The sequence below is a fragment of the Mus caroli genome, chromosome 10 (assembly GCF_900094665.2).
Source record: "Mus caroli chromosome 10, CAROLI_EIJ_v1.1, whole genome shotgun sequence".
Taxonomy (NCBI): Eukaryota; Metazoa; Chordata; class Mammalia; order Rodentia; family Muridae; genus Mus; species Mus caroli.
In genome coordinates, this window is record NC_034579.1 from 74723442 (window position 1) to 74739208 (window position 15767).

The 15767-nt window shown below is 49.0% G+C and overlaps 1 protein-coding gene across 1 annotated transcript in view; it reads right to left on the bottom strand.

The window, feature by feature from the left end:
- The window catches only part of Ap3d1 (adaptor related protein complex 3 subunit delta 1), a 37268-nt gene that overhangs the window by 18584 nt on the left and 2917 nt on the right, over window positions 1–15767 (bottom strand). The window contains exons 2-6 of the mRNA XM_021173740.2: window positions 8649–8744; window positions 6984–7064; window positions 6079–6159; window positions 3935–4042; window positions 3105–3234 (exon numbers count right to left, since the gene is read on the bottom strand). Of these exons, the coding sequence (XP_021029399.1) occupies window positions 3105–3234; window positions 3935–4042; window positions 6079–6159; window positions 6984–7064; window positions 8649–8744 (496 nt within the window). The remainder of the gene's footprint in view (window positions 1–3104; window positions 3235–3934; window positions 4043–6078; window positions 6160–6983; window positions 7065–8648; window positions 8745–15767) is intronic.

The window sequence follows — 15767 nt, forward strand, 5'->3', positions numbered from 1 at the left end:
ACTCAGAAATCCGCCTGCCTCTGCCTCCCAAGTGCTGGGATTAAAGGCGTGCGCCACCACGCTCGGCTCAAGATTTATTTTTTGTGAGCATTTGCTGACATGTACAGCTGTGCACATGTGTGTAGAGCCTAGAGACTGAAAAAGGGTGTCAGGTCCCCTGGATCTGGAGTTATAAATGGCTGTGAGCCACCATGCAGGTGTGCTGAGAACTTAACCTAGGTCCTCTGCAAAAGCAGCCAGTGCTATAACCACTGAGCTGTCTCCAGCTGTACTTCTCCTGGGTATGGATGTGGGAAAGAGACTTCTCTATGGTATAGGCATCCTTAGGTTACCCATGTTCATACAAGCAACTCCAATGAACTCTCAGACTTTTAAGGCAGACCTGAGTGGTGTAGGCGGCATTTGCTACTCTGTGGGTTCTTCTTTCTTCTACCCTTCTCCACCCTCTTTCCACCCCTAACACTAGATAGGAGGGAAAAAAAAGTGACAGAGGGAAAGGGGACATTATTTTTTGTTTACTTCCTCCTGATTAGAAACATGGTGTTTCTTGGGTCAAGTTTGATATTCGCCATCAGGATATCTAATTTTTTTTCATCTTATTGTTCTTTATAACAAACAGAGGCCAATAACCAACCAACCAACAACCCACCCTTCCTCTCTGGGCCTGTGATGTATATGCTCAGCCCAGGGAGTGGCACTATTAGAAGATGTGACCCTTTTGGAATAGGTGTGTCACTGTGGGTGTGGGCTTTAAGACCCTCATCCTAACTGCCTGGAAGCCAGTCAGATGAAGATGTAGAACTCTCAGCATCTCTTCCACCATGCCTGTCTGGATGCTGCCATGCTCCTACCTTGATGATAATGGACCTGTGAACCTGTGAACCTGTAAGCCAGCACCAATGAAATGTTGACCTTATAAGACTTACCTTGGTCATAGAGTCTGTTCACAGCAGTAAAACCCTAAGACAGAGCCCTAGCATTTATATAACCTCTGAAAAGTCCCCAGAATTCCAAACATTATACATCACAGAAACTATCTGCAGCTGGTAAAACCACGCTTCTGCTAGAGCAGGAGGCAAATCATAGCCAGCTGCTATGAACAGTCCAGAAGCAGCCTCACATCACACACCTGGGATTAAAACAAAACCATTCTTACAGTATTTCTGTGCATGGTCACTACTGACTGGGATTGTTTCTTTGGTCTGTCACTGCTGCCCTGTGTGGGAGGGGACAGACTGGACATGGATGACATTTGTTCTCTCAAGGAAAGGTTCACATAGCCCTGGGCTAAGCCACCCTACTTCAGCACTCACATGCTCATAGAAGCACAAACTGATACCAACCCTGCTGGAATCCCTTAGCCTCCACTGCAAGGAGCCTCTGAGACTTCCAGGGTGACAGCTCTGCTCTCTATGCCCCTGCCTCAGGATGACACCAAAAAGACTGCCCAAGGCATAGAGGGGCTAGAGACAGGGAAGATCAAGTGGCCAATGCTTACCAGTTGTCAAATCTGTCCTATCTAGTGAAGTCCCAGTAAGATCTGCTTCCCTAAGATGGGAGGAGCAATTCTTGCCAGCTCAGCAGCTGTACAGGGCAATGAAGAGCCCCACCTCCGCAAGAAGAAGGCCCTGCCATGCCCAGCCTCAGTCACTGCTTACTTTTCTAAGGCTGGAGCCAGGCTGGCCTTGAACACCTGACTTTCTGCCTCCACTGCCAGGTATGTGCTACCATGCCTGCTCTTTATGGTGCTGGGGATGGGGTCCAGATTTCCGTACATGCCAGGTGGGCATTCTATCACCGAGCGCAGCCTTTGCTTTTCTACTTTTTACCTGTGGCAAGGCCTTTCAGTCGATAGCCCAGGCCATCCTAACAGTTCTTCTGCATTATTGTGCCAAACACCCGAAGTAGAGTGAGCCACCAGGACAACTGGAGCCCTGTCACTTTCCAGGCTGGAAACAGTTGAACTAGATGTCTGGCCCACTGAGGGGGAGTGCTCCCTGCAAGCCATGTGCTATGGACCTCATGTATTCCTCAAGAGGCCAGGAGGGACCTGGTTCCACAGACAGCTAGGTGGCAGCCAGCAGGCTGAGAAACGAGGACTCTTACTTTCAACACACCTAGCACCTGCACAAACACTCATGTGCCCCATGAATTAAATGCAAGGTGTGTCCCTTGTACCCCAGTCTCATGGATCTGATGGTATGCTTTGCCCCCAGCTTATGCTAGGCTGTATGGCTGCTGTAACATGTGGTCCCAGGCCACAGGACCTGCTCTACTGGGAAGTGTGCTCCTCTTAGCAGGCCTGGGTGTTTCTGTTTCTCAGGCCACCATGACCCCTTACTCATCTCCTCCCAGTTCTCTGACTCATACAGCCTGAGAGTGAGTTTTGACCACAGACCACACAGTTGTGCTACAGTCTCTCAGGATGTTGCTTCCAGAACACCAGGCAGCACAAGCCCATGAGGGACACAGTCATCAGTTTACCTGTGTGTTATCACAGAGGGAGGTGCTCATGTGATCAAATCCTAAAAGACCACAACTTTTTTTTTGTTTTTTCGAGTCAGAATTTCTCTGTGTAGCTCTGGCTGTCCTAGAACTAACTCTGCAGACCAGGCTGCCCTCGAACTCAGAAATCTGACTGCCTCTGCCTCCCAAAGTGCTGGGATTAAAGGCGTGAGCCACCACCGTCCGGCTATGACCACAACTTTAATCAAAGGACATATGCTCCCCTTCATAAGCCCCTCAGGGTTTCTGGGCTGGCTAGATGTAAGGTCTACTGTACCCTCCTACTCAGTCAACTCTGCAGAGGTGGGAGATGGCAAGACTGACTGCTCCCTTGCCACAGCTGCACAGCTCCCAGGGACCCCTGGGGCCCTACTGACTTCACAGTAAACTGGCTGTGCTGAATCTGACTATCCACTCAGACAAGGAATCTGGGAGCCATGGCAGTCTCAACTGACTCCGTGTATATGGCTTGTGACTGTCAGCCCATCACCAGCGCAGATCAGAGGGGATTTGCGACAGGGACCCATATCCATGTTCCCACCATCCCCCATCCTCCCATCCTCCCAGGAGCTGGCTGGGCAGAGCTTCCTGTCACCAACCTGGGTCTGGGTCCTCCAGCTTCTCCTTAAGCCGGGGAAAGGCAGGACGCAGCGACTCTGGGTACTTGAGGAATACTTTGTACATGATCAGCACTGCCTTCTTCCTGATGTACGGCTTCGTGTGAGACATCTGTGGAGACAGAAGGGTGGCTGGTGACCCACTCACCTGGTCAGCACCTATGACTCTTCCACATCTCGCTCCCTCTTAACCCACCTAGAGCAGGCCCTGCCCCTGCCCTCTGTACCTGCCTACCATAAGAGGTGCTACGCCCACAGGGAGATGCAGTCACTGTGAAAGCTGATCTGGTTATAATGTGTGGCTCTATTTACTCAAGTCTCCTCCAGGACAGCTTCTGCACTGGCACTAGTGGTGGTGGGGTTACCCTTTAGCCCATCAGGCTCCAGGGGGCTTTCCATGCAGATCCAATGAGCTCTCTAGTCCACAGGGCTGGCAACTATCTGGAAAGCCTCACAAGCTATGCATCTACTCGGTGGGCTGGGCAATCTGTCACAACAGCTGCAGTCACCACAAAGGGGTGGATGCGCATGGAGAGTCCCAGTGGAGCTCTGTTTACAATAGGTACCTGCTAGATCTGGGTGGTGACAGTGGGTTCTGCCCCCTCATGGTATTCAACTTTTAGACCACCAGGCAGTATCCAGAGAACAAACCCAGGAGAAAGCAAGGCTGACTTTTGCTCTGTCCCAATTACCCCAGCTACACAGCAGCCACTCTGAGGGCCTTTCTGTCTCCTCAGAGCAAGGGCTCAATACTGGATTCCGGGCATCACTGGATGAAGGTAAACAGTGGTGTAGGCAACACAGAAACTCACCAGGGTCATGATGTCATTTGCCAGGTCTCTGGCAAGATCTGGGGTGACAAAACAGGACAGACCAGTCAGTGCCACTCCAGTGTCGTACTGGCTGGGGCTGCTCAGGTCCTGCAAGGGGACAACAGGAGGGTCAGTGGCAGTCCCTTGGGACTATCTGTATGTCTGTAACCCAGCACGAGGAAGCCTCTCACAGCTCCTCTACTGTCATCAAGAATTGGAACACAGGTCAGAGGCAGAGAACACAGAAAGCTCTGTGTGGAAGCCACCAGGTCTCTGGGCTCCTTGGGGACAGAGGCTCCTTTGCAAGTCACAACTCCTGGACAACTTCCTGGTTCCTGGCAATGCTATAGGAACCTTTTCTATTCAGCAACTCCCTCATGATACCAGGAACAGTCCTTTGGCTGTTCTGATCTGAGATGCTCTGGGCCGATTAGAAGGAGTTCATCCTTCTAATGTATACGGCCTAAGGCAGAAGACTGAGGCAACTTTTTCCCAGTGCCCTGACTCCCCACTCTAAGGCAGTGTGCCTGTTGCTAGGAGGGTGTACCTCAGTTATGTTGTACATGGGGCATGCTCAGAGTGCTGGCCTCATGATTATTAACAGAATGTTGTAAGCTTTAGGGACTTTCCTGGGCTCAAACAGCATCAGAAGCTATGATCAGCCCTTTACCCTCAGTGTCCAAAATTTGCAGTGCCATCTCCCAAAGGGACAGAAAGGAAAGCAGTGGAATCAATGGAAGCACTGCCCCCTACTAGGAAAGCACATCAGGAAGACACACAGAGGGGACAGATGGCCTGGAGCTTGGCCTTGAGAATCCCATGCCCAGATCCCATGCTGGTCTAGATGACACAGCGGCTGCAGAGGCCTGGGACATGTGCCCTGCTGTGTGGGCAGAGATCTCAGCTGCACATATACCAGGTCCCAACCAGGACATCAGCAAGTTACTGCTATCCTCAGTAGTAGGACACCTTCTCTTATGAAGCTGAGCTCCTGTGTCTTAGAAAGGAAGGCCTGACCCACAGCCTCACACACTGCAGGCATACAGACAGTGAGATGCTGTTGTGGCCAGAGCCAGCCTCAGCCTCAACCCAACTGCTCACCTCTGTATCCCACTCCCCTTCCTCCTAGAGCCCACATGTCCAGTCCTCCCAGAGCCTGGCCACTCAAGTCCAGCTTCTTCTCATAAGGCTCATGCATGCAGGAATAGCACCCAGGAGCCTCCTTTAGAGGGCCCTAATCACTCAGACCCTTGCTCTTCTCAAAGGCCTGGCCAACTCAGGTTATCTGCTCCTCCAAATAGCTCTGGCTCACCCAGGCCTCCTGCCTGACCCCATAACCCAGAGACACTGCCCATGTGGCTTGCAGCATAACACCATACAGCCCTGCACCTCCCATCTCAGCCAGGCTCTATCCTCATCAGCACCATGAGCCCAGCTATGCTACTGTAGCTCCCATATTCATTCCTCTTCCACCTGACAGTTGCCTACAACACACACCTGCCACCTCACACTGAGGGAGTCCTGCCCTTGCTCCAGCATTTGAGAACAGAGGGGTGCACTTTATGACAGGAATTATAAAGGGGCTGAAACAAAGGGCAGCCAGCACCCTGTGGTTTTCAGCATAAGGTAGGCAGGAGTGGGATGGTGTCAAGGAGGACTCATCCACTCCCTCCTTCACACACTCCTTCACTCTCTCACACTCACTCCCTCACACTTCCACTCCAACACTTCCTCCCTTACAATCCCTCCTTCACACTCTCTCACACACTCCCTCCCTCACACTCACTCTCTCACACACTCCCTCCTCCCTCACACTCACACCCAGTCCCTCATGTTCAGTCCCTCACACACTCCCTCACTGACCATCTAGAGGCCTGGGAGCCAGCAGGCAGGCAGGAGCCCAGTGCGGACAGGGACAGGCTGTAGCAGTGTGCACTGAGCAGGGAAGGGAGGAGGGGCATGTACTCCAGCCTGAAGCCCTCTAGAATGTGAAGGCCCATGCTTGCTGAGACCAGATCTCTCATCTGCTGAGACACAGGGGATATGAGTGAGAAAGCTTTGAAAAGCTACCCCAGGCAGGTGGGACGGTCAGCTAGCTGATCTTCTGTGGCTCACTTGAGTGGCAGGAAAGCATCAGGGCCTACCTTTCGGATCTGGTTGGTGGTCAGCATGATGACGTCGGTACCTTCATGGAAGCACTGGGAGGCTGCAAGGTAGCCAACACGCTGTAGAGTCAACAGCCACAGTGTCAGAACCAGAGCTACCTAAAGTCCCACCAGGAGCATTCAACAAACACTGGGAAACACTGAAGGTGACAGCAGCAGTGCACCTGGATCCCCAGCTGAGCACTGGGCACAGGGTTCTGAGGCCTCCTCCCCTACTGCCCCTCCCAGCACATGCAGATGCTAGTTCTAGCTTCACTGCTGTACACACATGCACAGGGGAGGCAGCACCCTAGTTCTCATAATGTACCATTCCATCCCTCAAGGCACTTGCTTAGGGGCTACGTGCTTTCAGCGTTATATGGCACACACACACACATGAAATAGGACAGGTAACAGGAGAAAATGTCTAAAGGGACCAGTGTGCCCATCTTTGTCAACCAGAGGCTGGGAAATGACCAGTCATGACAATGACCCCACAACCAGGTTATCAGAACTCTTGGGACGGCAGTGCTGATCAGCCTTAGCCAGGTGCTCCAATCAAACACTGCCACTCTGGGTACAGTGGTGCAGCCTGTTACCGCAGCACTCAAGAGGCAGAGACAGAAGACTAGCACTCAATTCAGGACCAATCTCAGCTACAGGGGATTCAAAGCCAATCCACAGTGTGGGAGACTGAAAACAACTGCTGCCCTAACAAACCACTGTTAAGCCATGTGGGGTGGCACACGCCTTTAATCCCAACACACAGTTAGCAGAGAGAGGTCTCACACCTCAACAGCAGGGTCTCTGGCCAGAGGACACACCCTCAAGGATCCTCCCACGCTGGAGGATCCCTCCTCCCTTACACAGAGCACATCTGCCTGCTCTTCATCCTAGCTCCTCACCTTGAATGTGAACTTGGAGGCACTCATGACTTCAATTATGTTGAAGGCAGCCCAGCTGATGTCGTACCCAAGCATCTGTAACTGTTAAGGAAAGATTGGTGAAGGTGATTAGTACTCGGGAGACACTGGGGCAAAGGTTGCAGCCACACCAGTACATTCACACCACACATGGAAGAATAAGATACACTCAGTCTGAACACAGAAACTTCATCCATCACAAACCCTTGGGGACTTTTCTATCCTCTTTTCAACAAATGGCTCTGACAAAACTGGACGTGGTTCAGAGAAAGTTCCTTAGGGGTGGAGCCCTGCCTAGAATCACCTAGTGAGGGGGCTTGGTCAAGGTGGAACCTTGGCTAGCATCCCCCAGTGAGGTGCTGGGTGCATGGTCTAGCAGGAGAGTCCTGCTTGGCAAGTGTGAGAGACTGGGTTTCCTATTTAGCACTTAAAAAAAAAATACCAAAGAAAAAGACTATGGACTATCTAAGTCTAAGGGAACAGGTTCACAGAACACTAAAAGATGATGAACGTTCACAATGGAGAACATGGTGCTACTGTCTGAAGTCCCAACATCACGGCACACAGCTATGTTGTCTGTGATCTGAGCTTGTCTATGATGGAGACCTAAGGTAGGAGGACTGAAGATTCAAGCCAACTGAGGTCATACATGCTATAGATATACACTCAGGCAAAACAGCAATATGTATAAAACAGACCTTTTAAAAATTTAAATAAATAGTCAGGTATAGTAATGCACAACTTTAATCCCAGCACTTGGCAAGGCAGAGGCAGAAGGATCTCTGTGAGTTTAATTTAAGGTCAGCCCAGTCTACAAAGTAAGTTCCAGGACAGTCAGGGCTACACAGAGAAACCTTGTCTCAAAAACCAGAAAAAGAAAAGAAAAAACAGTGTTAGTGTGAAGAGGTAGAGCACTTACTTGCCTCAGGGGTATTAGGCTCTGAATTCAATCCAAGAACTGTTTAAAAAGCAAGAGGGCTAGGTAAAGGCACCTACTGCCAAACCTAATGAACTGAGTTTAAGTCCTGCCACTTGAGTAATGGAAAGAACCAGGCCCTGAGAGGTATCCTTCATACAAGCACCATGCCATACTTGCATACACAGCAAAGAAAGAAAGAGCTGGCATGCAATTGAAAATTAAAAGAGTTGGCATGGTGAAACATGTCTATTAATCATAGCCCTTGGGAGGCAGAGGCATGGGAATCTCTGAGTTTAAAGCCAGTCTGGTTTACAGAGTAAGTTTCAGGACAGCCAGGACCACACAGAGAAACCCTGTCCCAAAGATAAACAAGATTAAAAAAAAAAAAAAAAAAAGGCAAGTTTTTCTTTGAAAGAGAGTGAAGTATCCTGTCCCACCCCTGTGGCATACTCCAGTACTGAGAACCTAGCATGGTACGTTGCCTCCCAATCTAAGGAGGGATGGAGGCAGAAGGCAATCACACTCACATACACGTGCAGCCAAAAAGGATGGTTCAGAGTCTGAGGCTCCCCACTGGGATCCCCAGCACCTCACCACATGCCCAGCCTGTATTTGCAATAGAAGCCATCAGGCAGGACTCTGCATGAACCTTGTGCTGTGCACAGCAGCAATGTCTGATGGATAGAGGATAGACAGGCAGGCAGGTGAGGCAAGAGAAAGGCACTCACGTAGGTGAGCTTGCAGACAGCGTTGGCCTTCACAGCGATGTTGTCCTGCTTCAGCTCCTGCTTGATCTCGTCAATGCACTGGGAGATGTACTTGGCCTGAGTGGAGACAGCAGTGTGAAGTGCAAGAATCGGTGTGGTCTGGCTGCTGACTGTCAGCAGGTGCTCATGGGGAGGACGACAGTTTCAGCCAGCCTGAATGAAGAGACCTGGTGGCTTTCTCTTCCTTCTCACTGCAGCATGGGGACCTAAAACAGGGCTGGTGCATGCCAAGCAAACATGCTCTCCTGAGCTGTCTCTCAAAGCCCAACTAAGCACCTATTTTCCACTGATAGGAAATGGCTATAACAGGAGACTCTTAAAGGTGAGAAGTGGACATGTGGAGCTGAGGGACCACAGTGACTGCTACTGCTCTCGGTGACAGCCTTTAGCTAGTTGAAGGTAAACTATTTTGGACCTAAGCAGTAGTGCCAGTCACATGACATTCTACTGTATGGCCTGATGCCTATGGTTACCCATGCTGCAGGGCCCACTGAATCCCCTTTCCCTCCCATAGGCTGCTTTGCATAGTCCCGCTCACCACTAGCATGCACCCTTGGCCTCCCCCTGTGAGAGCTCAGCAAATCTATCAAACAACTTCTTGGGCCAGACAGGTCCATCCAAGAGAATTAAGGCACAAAGTCCAGAGAAGAGCAGATGTGGGCCTAGGGAGTGTCTCCTACCCTACTACCAGGACAAGTACAAATGAAGTCAAGCCTAGCCCCAGGATAGCATGAGCAGGGGGTAGGTGTTGAGGTATACCAGAGCATGGAATGACCCCACCACCACCACATCAGCTCCCATGTGCCAGGTGCTGCGTGAAGAGAGAGGAACCTGGATCTTGGCTTTTTTTTTTTTCTTAAAAGATTTATTTATTATATTTATGTGAGTACACTGTAGCTGTTTACAGACACACCAGAAGAGGGCATCGGATCTCATTACAGATGGTTGTGAACCACCATGTGGTTGCTAGGAATTGAGCTCAGGACCTGTGGAAGAGCAGTCAGTGCTCGTAACCGCTGAGCCATCTCTCCAGCTCTCTTGTCTTGACAGTGAAACGGGTAGCCATCACCAGACTTTGACAGCAAGTGTCACTGTTCCTCAAATGTAATCCAGAGATGACCCACAGCTGACACACTCCAGGTGTCACACCTCAGAGCCCTCCCCCAGGCAAGTGTGGATATCAGGGTTTATCCCAAGTCCCTGTGAAGTGGACCTAAGGATGCTTGTGGGATCATCACTGCCCAGGCCAGTCTCTAGCATTGGGTCAAAGAAACTACAACTGTTAAGCACCCCGTTGACAAAAGTTTGTTTGTTTGTTTGTTTGTTTGTTTGTTTGTTTTTGTCTTAAGACAGGGTCTCATATAACCTAGACCACCATGCAATTGGGCTGCCCTTGAACTCCTGTCCCCCCTCATGGAATGACAGGCATAGGCCATCAAGCTTGGCTTATCAGAATACTTTCCTGAATATTTTACGATCTAGACTGAGTCCAATGGAACAAATGTCAAATGTCACCACAACCTGCCTCAAGTAACTAAATGCCACCCAGGGATCCTCAGGAATGACTTTCTCTCTCTTCAAAGATGCCAAGCTGTTAATGACTGAAAAGAAAACAAACTTCAGGCCAGACTTATGTAAAGAACAGATTCTCAGCTGGACATGGGGTAGGGCTTGAAGAAGTGAACCAAGTACTCAGCAAGGAGCTGAGACATTCAGCAAATAAGGTCTCAGGCAAGGGTCTGATTTTCAGTACTCACATGCCCAGAACCCACCAGGGGTCAAGCAGGACCCAGGAGCTGGATATTTGAAGTCCCTGTAATATCGCCCTGGCTTTCAGGAGGGAAACACTGCTGTCCAAAACACAACCCAAAGTGACTCAACAACCAAGTCTGATAGGCACACCTGAAATCACAGCACAGGTGGCTGAGGAAAGAGGATCGCCTCAAGTTCAAGGCCAGTCTGTGCTATGTGGTGTGTTCTAGGACAGCATGGACTACACAGCAAAGTCCTTGACTTAAACAACCCATATTAAGAAGAAAAAAGGGGGGCTGGTAAGATGGCTCAGCGGTTAAGAGTGCCAACTGCTCTTCCAAAGGTTCTGAGTTCAAATCCCAGCAACCACATGATGGCTCACAACCATCCGTAATGAAATCTGATGCCCTCTTCTGGAGTGTCTGAAGGCAGCTACAGTGTACTTACATATAATAAATATATAAATAAATAATATTTTAAAAAAAAAAGGAGGAGCTGGTGAGATGGCTCAGCGGGTAAGAGCACCCAACTGCTCTTTTGAAGGTCCTGAGTTCAAATCCTAGCAACCACATGGTGGCTCACAAAAAAAAAAAAAAAAAAAGAAAGAAAGAAAGAAGAAAGGAAAGAACGAACGAACGAACGAATGAATGAACGAACTAGGCTAGGGAGATAGCTTAGTGGGTAAAGTGCTATTAGTGCAAACTGAGGACCTGGGTAATCCCAGTGCACTAAAAGCAAGATGAAGGTGGAGAGAGAGGCTTCAGGAGCCATGAACTAGATAGCCTATCACATCAGCAACAGCAGGGACTGCTTGAGACAAGAGTTGACTGCCACATGCACACCACTTCAGGCTGCACAAGTACACACCCACCCAAGTGCTTACACAGGTGTGAGAGCTCTGATAGAAAGTAACTCACTGGGCTGGTGAGATGGCTCAGGGGTTAAGAGCGACAACTGCTCTTCCTAAGGTCCTGAGTTCAAGTCCCAGCAACCACATGGTGGCTCACAACCATCTGTAATGAGATCTGACTCCCTCTTCTGGAGTGTCTGAAGACAGCTGCAGTGTACTTACATATAATAAATAAATAAATAAGAAAGTAACTCACCACAGGCGCAGAGGCTTGTGCAGTCTCAAGGGAACAGAAAGCACAAGAGGGAAACTATGTTTCAAAACAGTGACTCCCAGATTTGGTGAGAGACAAGAAACTCACACTTCAGCCAGGAGTGGTGAAACACACACTTAATCCTGCAGTGGCAGGCAGATCTCCATGAGTTCAAACCCAGCCTAGGCTACATATTGAGCACCAGAATAGCCAAGACTACATAAGACAAGACCCTATCTTGAAAAAGAAACAGCCTGGTACAGATTTAACCCCAGCACTTGAGAGGCAGAGGCAGAAGGATCTCTCTGAGTTCAAGGTCAGTTTGGTCTACAGATCGAGCTCTAGGACAGCTAGGGCTACACAGAGAAATCCTGTCTCAACAAAACAAAACAAAACAAAAAAAAAACAAACAAAATTAAGAAAGAAGAAAAGAAAGTCACAATTCAAGAAACAGCAAGGAGCTGAGACACTCAGGTTCAGGCAAGGGTCTGATTCCCAGTACTCACATGCCATTCACAAAGACTTCTTCCAGTTACAGAGGACCCAATGTCCTACTCTGGCCTCAGGCAGGCACTACATACACATGGTGCACAAACATGCAGTCTTCATCACGACGGTTACAAGACACCAATTCCTCTGCAAGCTCCTTCTACACAAGTCTCTCACCTGCATGTGCCTAAAGAAGCCAGTTAAAGCTTCCAGCTAGGCATGGTGGCACTTGCTTTCAACCCAAACACTCAGAAGCAGGTAAAGGAGCTTTGTTAGTCTGTGGTCAGCTTGGTTCACAAAGCAAGTTACAGGCCAGCCAAAGCTGTATAGTATCTCAAAATACAAAACAAAACAAAACACTACCAACAACAAAGATATGCTCCTGAAAACCAACTCTGCAAGCTGTCCTTTGATTTTTTATTTCTACATGTGTGCACGTGTACGCACGCACACACACAGGCATATGTACATACACACAGACACTGACACAGATACAAAGTTACAGATGGTTATAAGCTAGGTCCTAGGACTCAAACCTAGGTCTTGTAGAAGAGCAGAAAAAAATGTTAACTGCTAAGCCATCTTTCCAGACCACAAGACATTAAAAAAAAAAAAAAAAAGCTCATTCCAGCTGAGGCCATCCTTAAAGAGCTGCAATTCTGTCTTGGAAGGCAGGGCTGGTCTCTCCTGTGGCTCCAGGTTCATCCTTTTCATTCCAGTACTTAAAAGGGAAAAGCAGAGCCGGGCGTGGTGGTGCACGCCTTTAATCCCAGCACTCGGAAGGCAGAGGCAGGCGGATTTCTTAGTTCGAGGCCAGCCTGGTCTACAAAGTGAGTTCCAGGACAGCCAGGACTATACAGAGAAACCCTGTCTCAAAAAAAAAAAAAAAAAAAAAAAAAAAAAAAAAGGGAAAAGGAGCCTTAGAAAAAGGGAAAATGGGGGAAAATTTTAAAAAAAAAAAAAAAAAAAAAAAAGGGAAAAGCAGAGGATGTCTCCGAGTTCAAGGCCAGCCTGTTTCTAAAGGAAATGAAAACCAAGCCTGATTCCCTGTGTTTGATCCCCTGAAAGAAGGTGGTGAAAGAAAAAGGAAAAACACAACCAACCCAGGGCAGACACATTATCTTCAGGAGTCCAAGGGAGCCTTTTGGCAGTCCAGTGCCTGCTCATCACAATGCTACCCACCCAGCCCTTGGCCTTTCCAAACATGCCTCACTGTGTAGTTTAAGCTGGCTTTAATGTGGAACATTCTGCCTGGGCCTTCTTACGGGCTTGAGGAGAATGCCAGCTGGCTTTGTGAAAGATGGCTGTTTTCTCAGGCTGATAAGAAGGCAGCAGCCAGACCTGGAGAAGCCAAATAGTAACCAACCGCCTAGCTGGTACTTCCGGGTTGAGTGCCAAAATCCTGGGTCCCTAGGTAAGCCTGGCAAGGGTGTTGTTATAAGACACAAAAAATACACTCAAGTGCCTGAGAACCTCCAGCATCTGCCCGTGACCAGGCATGGCAGGAGGGCTGGCAAGCAGTGCGACTCACATTCTGGGAGACAGGCACACATTGGTGGCAGGTAAAGAGACACAACACACAGGAACTGGCCCATGTGTGCATATCCTCACAGATCTGGAGCCGTACGAGCTTCTCTGGACTTCAGTCTAATAGTGACAAGGCTAGTGTCCTGAGGTTTCAGGAAGCACCCACATCCTGCTTGCCCCAATATCCAGAAACCTCACATCCTAAGTTCATGGCTCCTTCTTTCCCCTAGACCTGGCAGCAGTCTCCCAGGCTCTGTCTCTTTCCTCTTCCTGCTTCCCTAGAGGACCTGATGGTGAGAATGGGTCCAAATGATCCAGAATGATGCCCAACTCAGGGTCCCCAGTTTGACCCAGTCTGCACAGTCCCTTCTGCCACTGAAGGACACAGGTACACAGGTCTCACAATTAGCACAATGGTACATCTGGTGGACACAAGTCACCTCATATCACCCAAAGTCAGAGCAAGAATGAGCCAGGAACTGTGGTTCCTATGGCTACAACAGAGAAGGCAGAAGGAGAAGGAGAAGCTACAAGACAGATAAGTCAATGTGGATGCCTGGGGAGCCTGGAAAGTAAGGAGAATTCTTGAGACTAGAATGAAGCCAATCGCAGCCTGGGGCCCAGAAAGCAGCATAGGAAGACTAACACCTGATAGAAAAAAGAGCTTATGCCTCTGCGTAAGCAAGTAACTGGAGCAAAGAGAACAGGATGAGGCAGGAGGATCTTGAGTTCAAGGCCAGACTGGGCAATTTTGCATAACCCTGTCTCAAAATGAAAGTAAAGAGAGGGTTGGAGTGGGACTCGGGGGTGCAGCCCCCGCCTAGAACCCCCCAGTGAGGGGCTGAGGGTATGAGGTGGCTCAGGGGGTAAAGAATATGCCTAAAATTGGTGCAGACCAGCCAGTACCACAAAAAGGCCAACTTGGGCAACACAGCACAACTGTCTAAAAGCAAAAAATTAAAATAAAAAATAAGAGAGCACGAGCCATTTGTGCTGGGCACAGAATGAACAGAGTAAAGAATGGCCATTGCAGAGCAAAGGACATAGGCAGCCTGAGGTACAGGTCATCTCAGGGCCCAAGCCTCAAGAACAGCTGTTGAGTTCCCAGGTCTCCAAATGATCCTTGGAGTTACCAACCAAAGGGGAACAGCTAAAGCCCACAAGATAGCTACAGCAGAGTTTCAGAAACAACTAGGCTGCGCTGATCACACCAGGCAGGGGTTGGTGCTGGCACAGGCAAAGATGCTGAGCTAAACACAGTCAGGTATGGCAGACTGCAGAGAAACATACTTTAGGGGCAGTAGGGGGTCCCCTGCAGTACCAGGGATATTCAGCTTGTGTTTTAGCTTTCTACAAGTACCTGGCATAGAGATGTAGGGGCCCTCATGGCTGCTTGTAAACACTCATGGAAGCTGCGGATTTGAAGGAGTGGGGGAAGGTGAGTGGAAAGGATACTTCCTGTTTTTATTTAATAACATCAATTGTGTGTTTAAAAAAAAAAAACTGCGGAAGAATAAGTCTGACATGCCTTTAATGCCAGCACTCAGGAGGCAGAGGCAGGCAGAACTGAGTAGGATGGAAGCCATCCAGAGCTACATAGTGAAGCCTATTTCATAATAAAGATGGAGGATGTGGGGCTGGAGAGATGGTCCAGAGGTTAAGAGCACTGTCTGCTCTTCCAGGGGTCCTGAGTTCAATACACAGCAACTACATGGTGGCTCACAACCATCTGTAATGGGGTCTAGTGCCCTCTTCTGGTGTGTCTGAAGAGAGCAATAGTGGTGTACTCATATGCATAAAAATAAATAAATAAATCTTAAAAAAAAAAAGATGTTGTAGCTTAGCAACAGAGTGCAACCAATGTCTACAGGCTCTGAAGTCAGACAGTGAAACGTGGTAAAAATTAAAGGGTGGAGAGATGGAGAGATGGTTCAGCAATTAACAGAGCTTGCTGTTCTTGCAGAGGACCTAAGTTGGATTCACAGCACCCATGTTCAGTGGCTCACAACTACCTCTAACTCCAGCTCCAGGAGATCCAATGACCTCACCTGCCTCTGCAGGCACCTACACACACAACAGACACACAGATACACAAATATACACATAAGAAAAAGTAATCTTTAAAATATATATATGGAGGCTGGAGAGATGGCTCAGCAGTTAAGAGCACTGTCTGCTCTTCCTGAGTTCAATTCCCAGCAATCACATG